At 38.9% G+C, this 20,557-nt stretch overlaps 1 protein-coding gene across 3 annotated transcripts in view; it reads left to right on the forward strand.

Annotated features, from left to right (window-relative positions):
- Positions 1-281: 281 nt before the first annotated feature.
- MAPK8IP1 (mitogen-activated protein kinase 8 interacting protein 1) overlaps positions 282-20,557 on the forward strand; it is a 72,696-nt gene continuing 52,420 nt past the window's right edge. For 2 of the 3 annotated variants that reach the window (XR_015746697.1, XM_087951291.1), the window contains exons 1-2: positions 282-394; positions 19,483-19,588. Coding sequence is in view for 2 of the 3 variants with exons in the window: in XM_087951291.1 (XP_087807417.1) it covers positions 309-394; positions 19,483-19,588 (192 nt within the window). In the remaining variant the exon portion in view is untranslated. Of the gene's footprint in view, positions 395-12,146; positions 12,348-19,482; positions 19,589-20,557 lie in introns of those variants that run through there. The other variant, XM_026671293.2, reaches the window with a different exon arrangement.

Genomic DNA, 20,557 nt, shown 5'->3' on the forward strand with positions numbered 1-20,557 from the left:
GCACTGGGGCGACCTTCCGTCTTGTTGCAGTTGCTCGTGGCCACCACTGCCTGCCCCTCTCCGCCCCCCCACACACACTCGCCATATCCGAACCGTTGGCGACCTTCTTCCCCTCCCAACCCATTTCTCGCCACCGCGCCTGCACCGACACCATCTCCGCACCCGCTTCGGGACCTAATCGCCGTCTGGCTGCGAACACTCCCTTCGCCCTGCCCGCCTACCGGCCCCTGCCAGCCAGCATCAGCAGCCTCCCCTCCGCCTCTCTTCCCCACCCTCCCCCCTCACCCCCGCTTGCATGGAGAGGGAGAATGGCGGAGAGAGAGAAAGGAGCCACGTCCCCGACCGGATCCTCCCCGTTCTTGGGGCTGCACCTCGCCTCGCCCCCCAGTTTCAGGTACTGGAGATTCCCCCATCTCAGCCACCCCCGGGGAGCCTTTGGGAAAGGAGATGCTGTAGAGGCAGGAAAGGTGGGAATTGAGGGGGGGGGAGGGAGGAAGGAAGCAACAGCCTCTAGTGTGCCATCTCTTTTCTAACCCGTTTTACCGTGATTTACCTTCGCCCCCACCCCCGGCCCTGCTCTTCCGGGCATCCTTCCCCCCCGCTTCATTCTGTGGGGCTACAGAGAAAGAGAGAGAGAGAGAGAGAGAGAGGTTCCCGCCCCATCCCTGTTATCTACTGCCTTGATGTTTATTATAGGGGATGAGATGAATGAGGCTTCTTCTCACCCATGCTCCAGCCCATAAGATGAAAAGGGAAGGCGTTTGGAGATTTCCCTCTCCTTTGCGAGTTCGTTCATTCACATCTCGCCCGGGGTCGGGAGGGTAAGAGATTTGGGGGGTCCGAAGAGTCGAATTTGGAAGGCCAGTGGGGAGGTGCATCCGACACCCCCCCCCTTTCTTTCTCGCCATTCCAGCTTGAGCCTTGCCAGGCATTAACAAGCAGGTGGGATGCCAGCACCCTGTCTCCCCCTCTTCCTTTGGAACAGGTGGGGTTCCTTTCCCCCCCTCACCCCCCCCCCCCCACACACACACTGGCCAGCACACAGGACTCCTTGAAGGAAGTGGAAGCAGCCTTGGAAGAGGAGCGATGAGTAATTGGGGTGGCAGAAAGAGATAGTGATCGTGGTTGTTTTGTGGGGAGAAGAGAAAGAGGAAGCCTCCTCCTTTACCTTCCTCTGAATATGACTGACATTTAAATGGCTCTGCATACACTTGCCTCTATGAACTCGGGAGCACAACCTCTCCTCCCCACATTGTTGCCATCCGACACCGTTACACAAGTATTCCTGAAAATACGCATACAACCGCTTCTTGCACTGCTCTGGCCTTCCCTTTCCACACAGTTCTCTCCTGCCGTGTGCTACAAATCTTTCTCACTCTCATTTCTTACCCCAGAAAAATATTACCATTCTTCAGAAAAATCTTCAGTTTAAATACTGGTGTCTTCTTCAGGTTTGGGGCAAATGAAATGCAAGTTAAAAAGAACTACAATATTTGAGATAATGTTAGAGATGAACATAATGCCTGAGAGGAATTAGCAGTTGCTCCAGCAGAGAATACAAACAGCCAGACCTTAAACCATCTATCTAAAATTGCATAGAAGATGTAACTGCCTAGAAGACATTTCTTTCTGAAATTACATGTTGCATTTGGTCAGCACCTCAATGGGTTGCCTCTGTAACCATTTGTAATTATAACTGGGTTTTTTTTTTAATGGATGTCTGCTTTAAACTATTTTATGGATCTGGATGTTGTCTTTATGAGAATAGCTTGTAGATATTAGATGTATTTCCAGATTGGTGTGCACTGGAGAGTGAAATGGTTTCCGGGCTGAAAAGATTGTGAAAGATAAATCATAGTGATTGGTTTTACAGTATCTTCAACTTAAATTGATTACAATAGCCAGGTGGATCAGGTCAAAGAAAAGGGATTCTGTGATTCCAATTATTCCAATAGATTCAATTATTTAGTCACTGGTTTTGTGGATAATAATAATAATAATAGCAGCAGCAATGAGATATTTGTGCTAGAAAATCTCTGAAAATTAACCTGTTCTCAGTATCTCAAGATCTTTTATATTTTCAAATGACCAAAGGATGATTAGAAGCTTTTATAATCTCCATATTGTATCTGGCAACTATAAAATGCCTATAAAAATGTTTATACCGGAATCCTGACACAATCTTCATCTAACAACTTTGCTGTTAAGAACTAGCCATGCTTGTTGTGTCAGTATGTTTCTTATTTGTGGTTTTAAATAACAGAAGAAGTACTGAGATCTGAGTTTTTAAAAAGGCAGCCTATAACTTTATTTAGATTTACTAAGTAGAATTGAAATTTACCAAATGGCAAATTGCCTTGATAGTAAAGAGAACAATCTTTACTATCAGGTTTCTGCTCAACGTAAGAGCCATCTTCCTAGATGGACTTAATTTAATCTAGTTTCCTACCTCCAAGATTGACCAACCAGAGGAGCACATGAAAACAATAAACATCTTCTATCCAATGTCATGTTACAACCTTTCAATATAGTATATAGCCTGGAAATGCCGGGAATTGCAATACTAGAGATAACGTTTAGAAGGCACCAGATTTAGGAAATCTCATATTTTATTTATGTTTTTGTTATATTTTTATCTTGCCTTCCTTCCAGGAGCTCAAGGTAATAAAAATAGCACCCTTTTGTCTTCCTCCTCCATCTGAAATAATAATACCGTGAGGTAGATTTGCCTGTTGAATTTGCTGGTTCAAATTACTAGGTGAGCTTCTGTTTTTGAGATGAGACTCAATCATAGATCTCCAAGCTATTTATTATATTGCACTTTTCACTTGATTTTCCTGAAAAGAATTCAAAGGAGTGTAAATGTATCTGCATATGTGTATGTATATGTTCTTATGTATATATACAATATATACCGTACTGTATATTTCTTCTCATATGAAATAGGTTAGCCTAAGCAAAACTCTATCTTCTTGATGATTGAATGATTTGAATTCAGATCTCCTTAGTTCTAATTTGACAATCCAACCACAATGCCATAGTTTTTTAAAGGAAGCCTGCTGTTGAACATGGAGATATATTTAATTTATATCCTGTTTTGTTTTTTTAAGTATGCAAGGTTGGGCCCAATTAATACTTGGTTAGGAGAATACTAGAGAATGAAAAGGATTTAAACTGAGAAGTTGAAATAAAACCTTTGAAGAAATCAATCACAAAGTACTTCTATATTATTGTCAAGAAACCTATGGATACACTTGATTTGAGAAGGGAGTACATCTGTACATGTTCCTGTAGTTCCTTCAGAAACAGTAAAGGATACTTAGTACTTACCATCCAATTTTTTCTTATAATAATCTTGTAAGGTCAAGATAATGTGATTGGCTCAACATCACCTAGGGCAGAGGTCTCCAAACTTGGCAACTTTAAGACTTGTGGACTTCAGCTCCCAGAATTCTCCAGCCAACTGGAGAATTCTGGGAGTTGAAGTCCATAAGTCTTAAAGTTGCCAGGTTTGGGGACCCCTGATCTAGGGCCTCTGTGGCTAAATATGAATATGAACCTGGTCTTTCAACTATTGTTTGCTCTGCCTCATTGGCTCCACTTACAATTAGTAGTAAACCTATCCTCTATAAAACAGTCTACTTCTCTATTAAAGATGTATTATTATATCTGGTGACCCTGAGTTATGAAAACTTTTATGTATGGCTTGAAGAAGTACTTTTCTTTCAATTGTCCTGAAAATATTGCTAGCCTATTTAACCATATATATCTGAGTTCTAGGGACGCAGTGACTCAGTGGCCAAGACACTGAGCTTGTCAATCAGAAAGGTTGGCAATTCAGCACCGTGTAGCAGAGTGAGCTCCCATTACTTGTCCTAGCTTCTGCCAACCTAGCAGTTTGAAAGCATGTAAAAATGTAAGTAGAAAAATAGGGACCACTTTGGTGGCAAGGTAACAGCGTTCCATGCACCTTCGGCGTTTAATCATGATGGCCACATGGCCATGGAGATATCTTCGGATAGCGCTAGCTCTTCAGCTTTGTAACGGAGATGAGTACTGCCCCTAGAGCCAGAAACGGCTAGCACGTATGTGCAAGGGGAACTTTTACTTTACCTTATCTGAGTTCTAATATTAATATTCAGCAGTCATTTTTACTTTTACTCTGTGTGTTTTTCATTGTCTTTATATAGTAAACTGAAACTATATTCAGTTTCAGAAGTTATTTTTGCAGCTCATCAATAATACAGTACAAAAGGAGTAGAACTAAACTCTTTCTTCCCTTTACTCCATGCTATGTTTTTCAAAATTAAAAATGGAAGTTTTAAACTTTTCTTGCATTTTTTCCATATTTGTGGTATTTGGCCATTCAAAAATCTGTATATTATTTAAGTGAAGAAATTATATCCTGCTAGTCTATTTTCGCATCATTTTCAAGTAGTCATTTCATTTAGGTGCCACCCCATCAGCTGTATTATCTCGTGTTATATTTCTCTCTGATTGTTCTAATATTCTATCTCAATCCAACATTTTGGAACCACTGAGCATAGTCTGATCCTCATTGAACTATTAGGATGACCCTTTTTAGCCCATTATCGCAAAAATATTACATATTTCTAAAATCATTGGGGTTTTCCCAGGCATGATTGGCTCAACATCACCTAGGGCAGATGGATCAGCTCCCAGAATTTCCAGCCAATATCTATTAGGTTATTTATTAATGAAACCATTTTGACTATGAAGTTTTAGCATTCACACTGGAACATTATTAATATTGTGCATAAGTTGATACTGTCCATATATCTGCAGGTTCTGTTTAGCAAAACATTTATCTTCTTATTTGTCTAATTCCATTTTCAAGCCATCTAAATAATCAGCCATCCTATGTTTTCAGATTTTGCTTAATTATTTGTATGCTGTCTACTTGAACAACTCTAGGTGTCTTACAACATGTATCTTGAGGCAGCACGTTCTATAAATATCTGCTGTGTGAGAAGTACATTTTGTTTGCACTGAATTTCCCTTCAGTACATTTCATTAGATGATTTGTTTTCTTACAATATGAAGGGAAAGGGAATTTCCATATTATGCATTGTTTTATAAACCACATTCTTGTTCAATCATCTTGCTTTAAGTCTACAGAGAAAGTAGAAATTACATTTTCTTAGTAATAAATGTCATGGTCTGAATGTGAGACTATATAGTTTTCCTTAACAAGAAGCACTCGCATTTGAAATTTAACTTGACATTGTTTTAAACTTGTCCTTAATGTGACCATAAAGTTTGCATTAGTAGGATATACTCTAGCGCTTCCAAATCTTCTCCCAAATTAACTGCTTACTGGGATGGCATTAAAAGAAAGGAGAATAAAATGAGTTTTTTCATTCTCTATATATGGCTAATGGCCAAGTAATTTGTAACCTCTTTCTTTATACAATGACTAATTAAATTCTTCAAGACAATTTGCAAAATAAGGGTCTAAGCATCAGAATTCCCAAAGGTTGGCTTTAATCTTCCCATGCCCATATATTTAACCTTTGAAAGACAGAGCTGATTATGAACTACTGCTAATATGCTACATTAGACTGTACCAAGATGGCATGTGCCCAAATATCCTGGCATCACATCACCCAGATCCCAGCTTACCATTAGCAGTGCTGGCTGGAAACGCTGGAAGCTGTAGTCCCAATTTTTTGGAGGCACCAGACTGAAGGAAAGTGTATAAGTGTGAATCGTGCCATTTATCTTGGTTGCCAAACTTTTTTGGATTGGAGGGCAAATCCAAAATTCCAAATTTGGGGATTTTAAGAGCAATGACAGGTATTCCTGCAAAATGGTTGTTATGATAGGGATGTTCCCACTATGATCCAGGATGTTCACTATTATCCCAGTTAACCTTTGATATTTGTTTTCTGGCCAAAGAAATAGTGCAGGGCCTACCATTTTATTTCCCAGAAATGTGCCAAGTCACATTCAGAAACATCTTGGGAAATGTACGTCACGTTTAAGGCTTGCACTTTACTCTGGAATTTTCTATCTATGTTTTAAATGAAAAGAAGATTTTTTTTGTAAAAAAAGATGACCAAGAAGAAAGAGTAAGAGAGACTTTATTACACTGAAGATACAGATTCCCAATTCAGAGCTTAATAAATCCTCATAATTAACCTTATAGCTCGACAATTCAATATGTGTTTGCTTTAAACTATGCTACGAAATTATAGAAAGACATGGGAATTCTTTAAAACCTCTGCAAAGGTTTTTTTTAATAAGTATTATCACATGTGGATGATAGCTTTCTGTATTCTCACTTGTGGATCTAAAGTTGCTGGTTACATTTGTTACAAAGTTCTTTGCAGTTGATATTAAAGAAAAGGAAAGAAACTTGCAAGATCTGCAGTTAAAAATTGCCATTAAAAATACAAATTAGAAAGCAGAAACTTACTCTCAAAACTAGTTAATTCAGAGAAGGAGCAATGCTCAGCCATTCCCATGATAGTCTTTGCCTGTCCCCAAATCACTCTCCTGGATACACTATTTGTCTCCTGGGTTCCTTGCACGTTCATAAAAAGAACAGTATCCAGAAATGCAAGAAACAATATCATAGTCAGATTTCCAAAACCAGGCAAGACAAGCAGAACAAAGCAGAGATAATAGCTGTTGCTGGAATCATTAGGTGTCATTAGCTTAGTACAGGCTCTGTACAATTGTGAAATCAGCTCATATATAATACTGAGTCTATAACCAGTGATGTCCATTTTATAGCAATGATGAAACACAGTTGACTAATGTAACAAACCAGGACATTTGAATTCTGAAAATAAAAAGACAAAGGTAAAAATGTAAAATCAGGGTATAATAATAAGCTTATATCTTTGCCCAAATCCTCAGTTTACTGTGTTCTTGCCTCAAGATGCTTTGATTGGCATTGACTATTGCCTGTTCTTTTTCAGTGAAAGTGTCTAAGACTAAAGTTATGACATTTGGTATTTTCCTCTATTGTGGTCCCCACTCTGAGTTGTTGTACCAAAAAAAAGCTAAACCTCAGGGGTTCAGAGAGTAAAATAAAATAAAATAAAAATGCCAAATAACAGTAGAACCTTTCCTTCCCTGCCATTAAACACTCTTAAAGGAGCCTTGGATGGTTTTGGAAGGGATAAAGAAGATTTTGGGTACTCAGTCATACTGTATTTGCTTTTCATGCAAATACATCTGTGACAAACTATGTTGCCAATATAGCAATCATAAAATCTTCAGTCTTTTCTTTACATTACTTTGTTACAGTGGTGCTAATGTGTATTAGCTCAAGCCAATCTCCTACTACCTTGTTTCCCCCAAAATAAGATCCATCTGGAAAATAAGCCCTAGCATCATTTTTCAGAATCATAATATAAGCTCGCAGAATTGTAAAATAAGCTCCAGTTAAGATCGTCAGCCAGGAGGATGCATTTAATACTGTATTTCCCAGAAAATATGACCTAATCAGAAAATAAGCCCTAATGTGTCTTTTGGAGCAAAAATTAATATAAGACTCGGTCTTATTTTCAGAGGAAACACAGTATGTTCTTTTTCATGCTTCTGCATGAATTTCTGAAAATGACGTATTTCCTCTCTCTCTCTCATTTCAATATACCCTATTTTTTCTAATGCAAATCTAAAATAAGGAGTATACACAGACAGTACATATATAAATATACTGTCTGTATATATGTACACACACACATACACACATTTCAATATTGGTGCAATTCCAAAGTCATGCAGATGGATTAAGAAAAAGGGATTAAAACTCTGATTTAAGGAGGTTTTAATATAGCAATATTAAGGCCAGAAAGCAATTATTTTTCCTAAGTTTTTGAGTTTGCCTTTCTTATCAGGAAGTCAAGGTGACAGCTAGAAATGAGTAATTCAGTGCTGAGAAAATTTTCTCAGGAAGCAGGTTAGGCTAATGAAGTCAGCTTAAATCTTAAATGTCTATTCCTACCCCCCCACCCACACACACAAATTATTATTGTACTCAGTTCAGAAGCTTCAATCAGTTAGAGTTCAAGTTTATTTGAGGCATTTGTGCTAAATAAGCATCTTCTTACTTTAATGAGGAATTTGTGAAATATTTTGAAAACATTTTAAAGAAGGAAAGAGGAATGACTGGAGGAGAAAATATAACATTTGTCATTTGTCATCCTGGTATTAAGGTTAGCCCTGTCCTCAGTGCAATATTTCAGACTAGAAACACCTGCTGCATGCAGATCTATTGGGACTATGGCTGTAAAGTAATGAGTTGATTACTCCAACTCATCATTTACTATCATTTACTGGAAAAGCCCTTATTGTCTACCTGTTGCATATACATAACATGGAGGTTCCTGCTATAAGAAGGGGCTTGTATTTACTGGAGATTTCTGATAGCTTTTTCCAAACCATTGTGAATCCTTGTGAGAATTAAAGGACCAAGGAAGATCCAAAGTGAGTTGTTTTTATAGCCAGTAAACACCATAGGCTTTGGGTTAGAAATTCCTACGGCCAAATGGTTTGAGAATTAGCAGCAAATCTGCTTGCGACTATATCAGTTTTCAGCAATGACACTTTTTTGAAGTGATCCCAAATGAACCCTAATCATGGACCCCAAACACCATCAAGGAATATAAGAAGGACCTGCAACTCATAGATATGGAAATGAAGAAACCTTCCCTACTGTAAAAACAAACAAACAAGCAGTGTATGTACATCAGCAATTTTGCTGATTGTGCAACTGGCAATCTCTGCAAATGCTTTGTCACAATCAATAGCAAGAAGAAAATACTGAGTGTGCATGATGTAGTCTCTATTGAAATAGCAGCAGCAGGGCAGGCTATACATAAGCAACAGCCTGTGGGGTGTGAGATAATGCTGCAGCTGGGATATTTCCTGATCAATGATGAGCAGGAGTGTTCTCTAGTCATAAGTTGTAGCAGGTCCTTCAGGATAAAGCCTCCTGCTCTGATGTTTGTTGGCCTTGGCTTCAGTGTTCTTGAACTGTATGTATTCTTTTGTAATTACAGTACAGTATCAAGTAATCAGTGGAATGCATGTTGAGCAAGGGAAAGAAATGTTTACTGTCTTATAGTAAATTTAGTAAAGTCAACATCTATAGAACAGCAGCACCGGAGAGGTTATGTGTTGTGTTGCTTGGGCCTGACATCTGAGCTTGGAGAATTTATTTGGCCCAATATAATTTAATGTTGGAAGGAATGGCAAAGCAACCTAGTTGTGATGGATATGTGAAATGATAAAACACATACCTAGGGACAATGATAATTTTGGGGTATGAGTGCATGCTCTTCTAGCTAATTTAGCTTCATGAAAGGAAAATAACAGTGCACAGTTTGATCATGAGTTTGACAGCAGAAAGTAGATCAGAGTTTCTTAGTAGGTTTTTGAATGATCTAAAATAAATTATGAGAATAGAACAACAATAAGTAAACTCAATTTGTAAAAAAAAAAAAAAAGGATTAAGGGTGATTGATGTTATTATATTTATTTCCTAGTCTTAATATTGCTTGTATGTAATATTAAATATTTGAGCACCTAAAGCTGAATTGCTCCTTGAGAATTTTTGATGGCTGATTATTAGAGTTTGGTGTTAGACTTTAAGATTTAGAGAACATCAGGTAAAGATTTGTACTGCTTGTGTAAGTTATTCTAGTGCATAGAAGGGGCTTGCTGGAAGTAATGGGTTCTACTCCAAACCTTATTTGCATCTGCCTCTATCTCTGTGGCTACCCTTACATACTTGACTCTGTCGATGGAGTGTTATGTTCTATGGAAAATAAAGCAGTATCCCACAAGCCTGAAGTCAGCCCATTCCTGTTTTACTGGATCAGACTAATTGCCTATTTGATCCACTGTACTATCTCCAATGCTGGGCAAAGGAAGCCGCTGGGAAACTTACAATCTGGGCATAGCAGAGGCAGCTATCCCATCCTGTTATATTCAAGAGTTTGGCATCCTCTTTTGAAGAGCCCGAGCTTTGGCTGCTGTCAGATTGAACTAGAGAGTCTATGGGCCTAATCCAAACTGGCAGCTTTGATGGGAAAAGCAAGACTGAAAATGAAAAACAGACAGGAATAGAAAATATGATATATCAAATACATGGAAGTAATTTAAAAAAGCATACCAGGCTTCATTAATGGAGATAAGGCAGGAATACAGGGAGAGATAACAATGTCAAAAGGCAAATGTAATAAAATATTATTTACTTTTGTTTGGGCAGAACTCAGGTAAGTAAAATACTGTAGTCAAAAGTTTTTTTTTTCCAGGTTAAATCTGTTGCAAAATTCTTGGGGTTGTGTTTTGGGACATACTTTGATTTTACAAGCTGGTAATCATTTCTCTCTAAGCCAGTCTTCCCCAATATGGTACCTCCAAATTTTGGGACAATTTCCAGCTTTCTGAAAAGTATGGCAGTTGTAAGATAACTCATGGTATCTGGAGCCACAAGACTGACTTGAATCATTTTACTCCAGCTATTCTACTAGTAATAGTACTATCATGTTCTATCTAGACTGCTAGCCATGCTTATTCATTATCTTTAGAGACTGTATTGTAAAGGTATTTCAAAGATAATATATTCAATAGTATGACCCTCTTAAGTGTTCCATTGTCAGAAATGAATGAAGCATATGGACTTTTATAGTTTTTCAACTATAGAAGATCAAATGTCTTCTGGAACAGTTCTTTAACAGCATAGCTCCAGTAGGCTTCTGCGATTTAAATTAAATGCAGCAAGAATCTGTTAATGAACACACAGTTGTTAGTGTTGACAGTCCTAACGTATCTAAGCAAACATTTAAAAAGCTTTAAATTCACCTGGGTTTTGGAATTATCCTAACATGTGTCTCAAAGTAATCTGCTTGGTTTTAATGCAACTGAGAGCAGCTTTGGACATGAAGAGCTGAGAAGCAAGCTGTGTGTGTTGAAATGCTTTGCTGAAGCTCTAATCCTGCACCTCTGTGTCATCCAGAATTGATATCCTGCCACTCACCTTTTTCCTCCCCCTCCCAAGATAAACAAACAAACTTTCAACATGGAAGTTGCTTCTTAATCCACTGCCTTCCCCCACAGGGCAATTCTTTTAGAAAAATAAAACCAACACATTTCTTTCTGCAGCACTTCCCTTAAATCAATTTCACTGCTCTGGAGAGTTGTAATGATATATAGAATAATAAAGACTAGGACTTACTTGAACATGTTTTCATGATGTGAAACATCTGCCACATGAAGGCCACTTAGAAAAGCATCTTAATTGCAGCTACTCCAGGAGCAGACTCTCCTGGAAGAGTAGTTTTTAGATGAATTGATCACCATATGGAAATCGTTTTATATAGCTTCCACAGCAGCCATTTCCTGAGTAGGGACTGTAATGGGCAGCAAATTCAATATTGTTGGATATTCAGCCAAGCAGGTATGGGAAGATCAGAATTTAGAAATATATTGTGAGGAAAATAAATAAATCTTGGCCATCTGAGATAAGCATTTCATATAAACCTGTTTGCTCCAACTGCTATTCTGTCTGTGGTTGATAGAAATAATAGTCAACAAAGCTAATTTCCCATCTGGATTGAGAAAGTGAATGCAGGCGTTAGAACAACTTCCCTTTCGAAGTAGGATTTATTGTCCTCCTGAGTTGCAAGCTGACCTGTGAATTATCCAAGAACATTTGTAAGATAATGTAGCCGAAATAAACTTTTGGCTTGGAATAAACAACCCTGAAGCAGTGATCGCCTGAACCCTGGGGATAAAACAAGCCCTGTATCTTCCTGCTGGCTCTCTACATCTCTGATTATCCTTTTTCTGAATTAGACTTCAAATGACTACATCACCCAATGACACTTGGGGGGGAACGTGGTCATTCGCAGACAGGTTGGGGCAGTGTCATTCCAAGGTCAAAGGCAGAACAACTGGGCAGAGCATCCTGCTGCTAATCGGGTAACTTGATTCCTCTTTTTTCCCTTGACTGCAGCTGATGGGAGAGAGTCTGGCTTCCAGAGGGAAGCAGAGGGCAGGACTTGGCACCATCTCAACCCAGAGGACTTTTTTTTTTTGTACCCAGACAGCTGATTCCATTTATTTTTAATGAGCTCCCTTAGACTGTGCTGTGAGAAGCAGAGTGCAGCACAAACAGCAGTTCTTCCCTAAGCCGGCGACAGGCAGGAAGGACAGCCCAGAGGCAACGCTCCTGCCTGAAGGAGGTTTCCCTTTAATAGGCCCTATGACCTTCCCCCACAACGGGGACCCTCTTCAATGAAGCTTGAAGGTAAAATGCAGTCGAGCACAGAGGAGGACAGCCGGATTGAGGATCAGTGGGAGAAATGGTAGGCGATCATCTGGCTATTGGAGGGCCCTTGGGATGGGGGGAATTGAGATTTCATATAGCTGAGCGTGCAGCATTTAAAAGTAATTTGGCTTCCTTTCTATCCCAGTGCAGAGGTCTTTATTGGAATCCTATAAGCAAGTTTATTTGTCCTTGGCTCTTAGCCCATGTGCAAATTTGATCGCAAACTTTAAATGTCATGTTAAAATCTAAAATGCTGCTGTCTGAATTGAGCAAGGAGACCAGATCATTGAAGATGCTATTAGTCCCCTTTTGGTCATGGATGGCTATGTTCCAGAAAGGATGCCTTATTTGCCAAATGAAAATAATTATCTGTCAATATAGCTCTTCCTTGATGCTCAAAGATGAATTGCAAGATATGCATGAAAGGAACCTTGTGCTAGAGTCGAGGCATAAATAGACAAACCTCTTCAATTGCAGGGATGCAGTATCTCAGCAACCTCAAAAAGATCCCTTAAGTATTTTTTTATGATGCTGAGTGATGCTCCTAAGCACCCCAGATGTAAACATATGGGTCATTTTGAAATAATGGTCTGTACTTTTTTCTGTTAGAAGGGAGAATGTGGGGTAACCCTATATTTGAAAGATTTACCATAATATTACTGCTAGGGTTTGAGAGGCTGTTTTAATGGGCTTTTAAAAACTCTGTTTTCCCATTTAATAACGTTGTAAAATCATGACTATTAACAGAAGAAATCTCTTGTAACTTGTGCCTTCTCTGATGTAGAAGATGAAATTAATGTTTGAGGATTATTGCATATATTCTCCATTGTTCCTCAGCACTTCTTATCTTTCTCTTTACCTGTTTAGGTATACTCCCCTTGAGATGAATAAGTTACTTGTGATACCCTCCTCTTTTGGGTTATCTAAAGAGACATTGTTTTATTACAACTTCACTAATATTTGTATACACATTACTCATGCTGTAAGGAATTTGTTGGCGAAGAGTATCTTTCTCCTATCAAGTAAAAAAAGTGCTGAGGACAGGTTTTAGCTGGAGCCTACTGTGAAAGCTGCTCAGGGCATTAGTTCTATTTCATTGAATGTGTTTCTGTATCTAAAAACCTGCCCATGTTTTCCAGTGTTTCTATGGTTCTACGTATTGATTTAGCAAGAGTGTTAAAGGACTTTAAAAGGCATTTAACCTGAGGAAGAAACTGATGAGATACGGTTATAGTCTATGAATGGATGACCAGTGTACTCTTTTTTTTAATCTCCATTGAGGAGCAGACATAATTGGACATGGCACTTCTAGTTCTCAATTTTGTATTTCACCATTAGAATGGAGGCAGGTATTTATTTATTTGTTTGTTTGTTTGTTTGTCAATCACTTACAAGATAATAGGTATAAGTATATACACAGTTATGAATAAATGAAATGGATACATATAAGAAAAATAAAAAGAAACAATAGGACAGGGATGGTAGGCACATTGGTGCACTTATGCACGCCCCCTACAGACCTCTTCGGGAAGGGGTGAGGTCAATAGTAGACAGTAAAGTTTTTGGGGTTTGGGGAAGAAACCACAGAGACAGGTAGAGTATTCCAGACATTGACCACTCTGTTGCTGAAGTCAGATTTCCTGCAATCAAGTTTGGTGCGGTTTACCTTGAGTTTGTATCTAGTTTTTAACTCAGGAAGGAGAAGGAAGAAGGTATACGAAAAGTAAAAAGATCTTAAAAAAAAAAAGTTGGTAGTTCCCTAGTACCTGGCAGCAACAGAAGTCAAATATAAACTTAAGTGGGACTCTCTTTCTTGCAATGCATTTCTGCTTTCTTCCCTGCTTGTTTTCTTCCCTGATACCAGACCTTAGCAAGGAAAGCAATTGTTCTGCAATGTTATACTTCCCATTCTCTTTTTAACTCAATAGCCCCTTTTGTAACTGCATATGAAGTGCTAGTTGTTTCTGTACTTAGTAAAAACTTGTTTGGGACAGGAACTCAGTTTGTTATCTCTGATATCCATATGTGCCAAGTAGATCTCACCAGAAGTGATAGACTAGATCAGAGGTCTCTAAACTTGGCAACTTAGCTGCCTGGAGAATTCTGGGATTTGAAGTCCAGAAGTCTTAAAGTTGCCAAGTTTGGGGACCCCTGGACTAGATACTATTTTCCAAGATGCCGTTTGAAATAAGTGATATTTCTTAATCAAAAAGCACAGAGAACATTTGAAGACAACTCCATCTTGATCTGTTAGCTAATCTAAAAGCTACAGTGAAGAAAGAAGAATTGGAGGGAAACTTTTTATTGATTCATAGAATTATTCTAAGTGTCCTGACTCTATAATGCGGTCAGAGAAAGAAGCTCTACCACTCTCTTGGTTTTTCTTTCCAGATTTGCTGTTAGAACCCCACCAACCTATTGCTTGTCTCCTAAATCCCTACGCAGGCATATTCAATCTTATTTGATTTAGATTATTTGCGATGCAATTCCCATCATCCCCTGTCAAAATAGCAAAGGATTTTAATTCATTTATTATTTTGACAAGCATTTAATAGGCACAGGAATTATTAAACTGTACACATTTCAGACGTGCATCCTGGGCTGATTAGGGATAACTAGAATATTTCCCTATACCGTTTGAACCAGAATATGAAAAATTGTGAGGTTGGAAAAATAAACCTGCTTCATTTCAGATATCAAATGGAAAGCAAGGCAATGGCTTTTGCATCTATTTTGTTTTTGCTGTAGGTTTGAATTTCACGGACTACTTGGGACTAAATTTATGCAATGAGAAAATTTGCATTTCAGCCTTTTATTGATTTTACACTGACTCAAACTAATACAAGCCATGACAATATCAAAATGACAATGTTATCACGCCTCATTGTGCAGATGACACCATTATGTAATTTCATGTCACATTATAATGTCTGATTTATTTATTTTTCCATCTTTACTATTTTTATAAATAATTCAAGGTGGCGAACACAGCACTCCTTTCTCCTCCTATATTCCCCGCAAGAACAACCCTACAAGATGAGTTGGGCTGAGAAGAGTGTATGACTGGCCCAAAGTCAGCCAGCCAGCTTTTATACTAAAGGCAGGACTAGAGTTCACAGCATCTCCTGGCTTCTAGTCTGGTAACTTTAAGCACTGGACCAAATTGGTGGTGATGACCCAGAGTGTAACACAAACGTCACAAAATCAAAAACATAAATAAATGTCCTTTAATGCCTCCAACTTGGCCCCACTGTTCAATAATACTCAGTTGGAGATAAAACGTACTCAAAAATAGTCTTCAAAAGAAAGCAATACAGTCTGAACTTAATGAGCAGATAGAGGTGAAATAAAAAAACAGACAAACTACAATGACGAAATTTCCACAACGGAACGGGAGAAGTATTTACCAAATTCAAGGAGATAACAAGGCACAGTCTGTTGGAAGGACGCCAACCAAGATAACTTCAGACCAAAATAAAACATGCTTTGTTTCCAGCGATTTGCCAGTACGCTGGTCCAAACTCTTATTCAGTTCTCACACCTGCAGCCCATGAAGAGGATCAAGGCCCTCTCCTCCCGAGGAGACTACGTCTCTCTCTGATCCTCTCCTCCCTGCGTGCCCTAGGATGGATAAGGGATGGGCCTAGGTCCTCCTCTGACTGCTCAGCTGGCCTCTGCCCTTCCCCAGCCTCCTCCACAACCTCCGGAGCCACACTTCCACTCCCTGTCGGCTGTTCCTCCTCTCCCTCAGAGTCAGCCTCCATCAGGGGCATGACACTGGTTCTCTGATGTGAGTACATGTAGCCTTCGACTTACAACCATTCATTTAGTCACCGTTCCAAGTTATAACGACTCTGAAAAAAGTGACTTAGGACTGTTTTTCACACTTACAACAGTTGTAACATCCCCATGATCACATAATAGCAATAGCACTTAGACTTATGTACTGTACCACTTCATAGTGCTTTACAGCCCTCTCTAAATGGTTTACAGAGTCAGCATATTGCCCCCAACAATCTGGGACATCTAATTTGGATGCTTGGCAACTGGTTCGTATTTATAACAGTTGCAGGGTCCCAAGTATCATCTTTGTGTTTCATCTTTTGCAACCTTCTGACAAGCAAAGTCAAGAGGAAACCAGATTCACTTAACAACCATGTTACTAACTTAGCAACTGCAGTGGTTCACTTAATGACTGCGGCAAGAAAGATTGTAAAAATGGGGCAAAGCTCACTTAAGAACTACTCCACTTAGCAACAGAAATGTTGGACTCAATTGTGGTTGTACGTCAAAAACCACCTATATGTGAATTGTGTCAGTTATGAAATGAATGTCATGACTCGCATGTCGCTTTGCCACCTTTTGCCTCCCTCTGTGGCCATTACACATGGTACAATACAAGGTGCTTGGCTCAGTCTGGTGCTTTTAGATATGTAGGACTACAGGTTCCATCAGCTAGCAAATGCAATGAAAGGGTCTCCAACCTTGGCCACCTTAAGACTTGTGGACTTCAACTCCCAGAATTCTGGGAGTTGAAGTCCACAAGTCTTAAAGTGGCCAAGGTTGGAGACCCCTGCAATAGAGCATGTCATGAGGTGACTAGAGTGTGAGTAACAAAAGGGCCTCCTGTTTCAAGAAGGGATCCAACTGGCAACCAAGACGAAGTTGGCGAAGGCCTTCTTGGTCACAGGTGCAAACTGCTCTGGATTTTATCTTGATCTTGGCCCGTATTTATAATGAAGCGCTTTACTTATTTTGTACAATATTTATAAAATAATTATTTTAAATACAGAAGTAGAGGAAAATATGCTAAACCATCCCACATAGGCTAGGAATTATGGCATGTGTAGTCACGTCTTCAGATTGTACCAATTTGCACTGAACTACAGTTTCTCGTTATAAGACCGAGCCTGTTAGATTTGTAATGCATCTTAACCCCCCAACTTTGGCCTTATTGTGAAGTTTAGAAGCTTTTGCTTGAATTTTACATTACATAAACTCAGTTGCTATATCCAATCCCAAACAAGCTGTCAGATTCAGTCTCATTTCTGAATTTGGCTCCTTTCAACAATTATAAATTTAACCACAGCTTGTCTAGTCTGAGTGTCACACTGGGCTCATGATAATCCAAAATGGAAAGTTGTGATCTCTCTCACTTTAGATGAGGGGAACACATATGCCAAAACTCACAACAGTTCACTCTTATAATACTAAATCCCACTTTACTAATCTATCTCTTTTCCCAGTTTTAAGGAAAATAATAGATTCATTCCTGAAAAATAAATGGGGGAATTTATTTAAATTGTACCCTTCTAGAACCCGGAGCAACTGCTGCTTGACTATTGAAAAGATCTTTGATTTCCTTCTCTCTTTTGTCTTTTGGCAATAAATGCATAAACTCGCCTTAAATATATTAATTAAAATTCATGTTTGCCTGAAAAATATGATGTTGCCCATGTTACACTATATCTCTCTGTTCATGTGGGGTGCAGTGCAGCAGAGGTAGAAAAGCTACAGTATCTCAGGTATTTGTGAGCTCTGGCAATTTAACGCTAATATGGCTCAAAAACACAGATTAACTATAAGCCTTATAGCTCAGGAGCATCTGGAGGAGTGCAGCTTGCTCAGAGACAGGGGCAGCTTAAGACCAAGAATAGCTACACAATTTTAAACAGTATTTTCTTTTTAGACACTAGATCAATACGGAGCAGTCTTATGTGGGTCTTCATTCATAAAACACAAAATATCACAAGAAGCCTGACTTCTAAAGTTATTTCCTCTCAGACACTTAGTTGTTTTCCTTGACTGCTATTTTGGCTATTCATTTGGACAATTGAAGCTTCCTTATACCAAGGGTTTTCAAGTTGTAGAAAGGTTGTGCAGGTTGTAGAAAGACAGCTAGAAAGATAGAGAGGTAGAGGTAGAAATAGATGAGAGAGAGACTTTTATGTATATAATTTCTTGCCAATTCCATAGAACATTATTCAAAAAACCCTGCCCTACACTACTGAATACAGTGTTCTTATACATTGCAGTACTATCAATTTCCTCTGATAGTTACTGCTGAGGGAGGTGTTACATTATAGATCTAAAGTGGAAAAAAATGAATGCAGATACTTTTCTATATATAATATGAAACTGATTAGATAGAACCGGAACTGATTAATGTCTGCTTAAATGGATTGAAGCCTATGGCTATAGGGAAGATAGGAGAATGGGACTATCTCTGCTTTCTGCAAGTGATGGTTGACCAGGAAGAATTGTTTACATTTAAAAACTCTGAAATCAAATATTGTACGTAGGAATGAGGAAACTGTGTTTTGAGCCCATCGACCCTGACTGAGAGGAAATTGGACTAAACAATGAAGCTATACAGCAGCAACCAAAACATACATCTATGGTGCTAGGGATCCCAAAAGGCAATGGCCTTTTTAGCATGTCCTGCTTCTTTTGTAATTACAAAATGTGTGTCTTGTGCACATATTATAAACTGAGCAGATAAATACTACACAGCAATTGATTTTTGAGAAATAAGGACCCTTGCTGCTTCTTAGAGGCCTCAAGTATAGGTCTTGTTTTGATATAAGAGAGGTGTCACAGATATTTCACCACCTAGAAGTATTTCCATTGCTCTTTGATCTCATCAGCTTGTCCCTGAGTGTTTTAGTAGTTGAGACAGTTTATTTCTGGCTCAGCTGTGGTATTCATTTGATACCACTGCAAGGCAACATTGCTTTTCTAAGACAAGGCTCTGTGAGTGAGCTGTTTCCTTGTTGCAGATATTCTTGTCTCACTCCTCTTCCTGGTTCCAAGTCCAACTGCATTAGCAAGTTTTTCAAGCAAAAAAGTGGCTTAATGGCTGTTTGAACACATACATACAGTCTAGAATCTCTCAAGATGTTTTGTGGACCAGGTAAATCAGGGGTGTCAAACTCGCAACGACACGTTGTCATCACATGAACGTATTGCAACTTTTTCCCCCTTCGCTAAACCAGGGATGGGGGTGGCCAGTGTGTGATGCATCCAGCCCACAGGCCACGAGTTTGACACCCCTGAGGTAAGTGAATTCAATATGAAGGATTATTATTTTTTGTTCTTTCATACTGAGCTTCATAAGTTCGTATATGCTTGTTTTCTCTTATGGATAATTGTATGATCTTTGTATTGTCTAGGCTTACCCATGACATCAGTCTAGAAGAGTTTGAAGATGAAGATCTTTCTGAAATTACTGACGAGTGTGGAATCAGCCTACACTGTAAGGACAATTTGGCCTTACGGGTAAGAACATCAATGTTATCCTACTTATTATTGGTCGTATAATTGGGGAAGTAACTCACAATCCTACCCTTTGTCAAATCTGAAATCTGGATAAGAAGGAAGAAGGTTATTTCAATCCCAGGAGAAAATTGTATCAATATCTTCCTTCAGTAACTAATTTTTCATTTTATAATTTTTAAAAAGCTCTGATAATCAGTTGATCAACTTTCCCCCACCTGGCATCCTTGGTCAGGTTGTTTGGGAATGTAGCAGTTGAAATCCAACACATTTGGTAGATACCAGGCTGGGAATACTTAGGATAAAACTGAAGTCTGACTATGCTTGCCTGTATCTCTGCGCTGCTCGTTATGCTGCAGTTGAGGCCCGTGTCACCCTGAGGCACCATTACTGCAATGCACTCTTCCTTAGCTGCATCTGGAAGAATTCGGGCATGAAGCAATGCAGGTGCTATGCTTGCTGTGCTTTTGAAGTCAAATTTTAGGCATGCGGGCTCTAGTCTGGGACTCATTCCCAGATGTAGATGGAGCAGATAGTCTTGATCTGTGCGATACAGTTTTTCATCCTCAGAGAAATTGCCCTCTGTCACTTCCAAAGCCGCTATGACTCTTATATGTATAACAAACAGTAAGTCATAATGCAGTTGGTTTGTTTTCATCCAAGATTTAAATTAAGAACTTCTTGTACAAAGGAAAAAAATAAATATGTAATACCTTAATTTTTCTCAAGTTGAAAACAGCTTTAATTTAGGGCATACATTATGCTAAGTTATGGTTTAACTAGGGATAAACTACAGCTGGTTGGATTTCAGCCATTGCTGCAAGCCAGAACCAAACCATATTATATGTTTACTGTTCTCAGTAAGGCTTGTTAGCTGTGGGTTCTCAAAGAAGGAGCATCAACACAATTGAGAGCTGCCAGGTTGAGGATGGTCACATATGATTCCTTTCTTTCAGACAAGTACTTAGGATG

This window comes from Notechis scutatus, chromosome 1, assembly GCF_049901735.1.
Source record: "Notechis scutatus isolate UNSWTSFEM ecotype Mainland chromosome 1, rNotScu1.2, whole genome shotgun sequence".
NCBI classification, from domain to species: Eukaryota; Metazoa; Chordata; class Lepidosauria; order Squamata; family Elapidae; genus Notechis; species Notechis scutatus.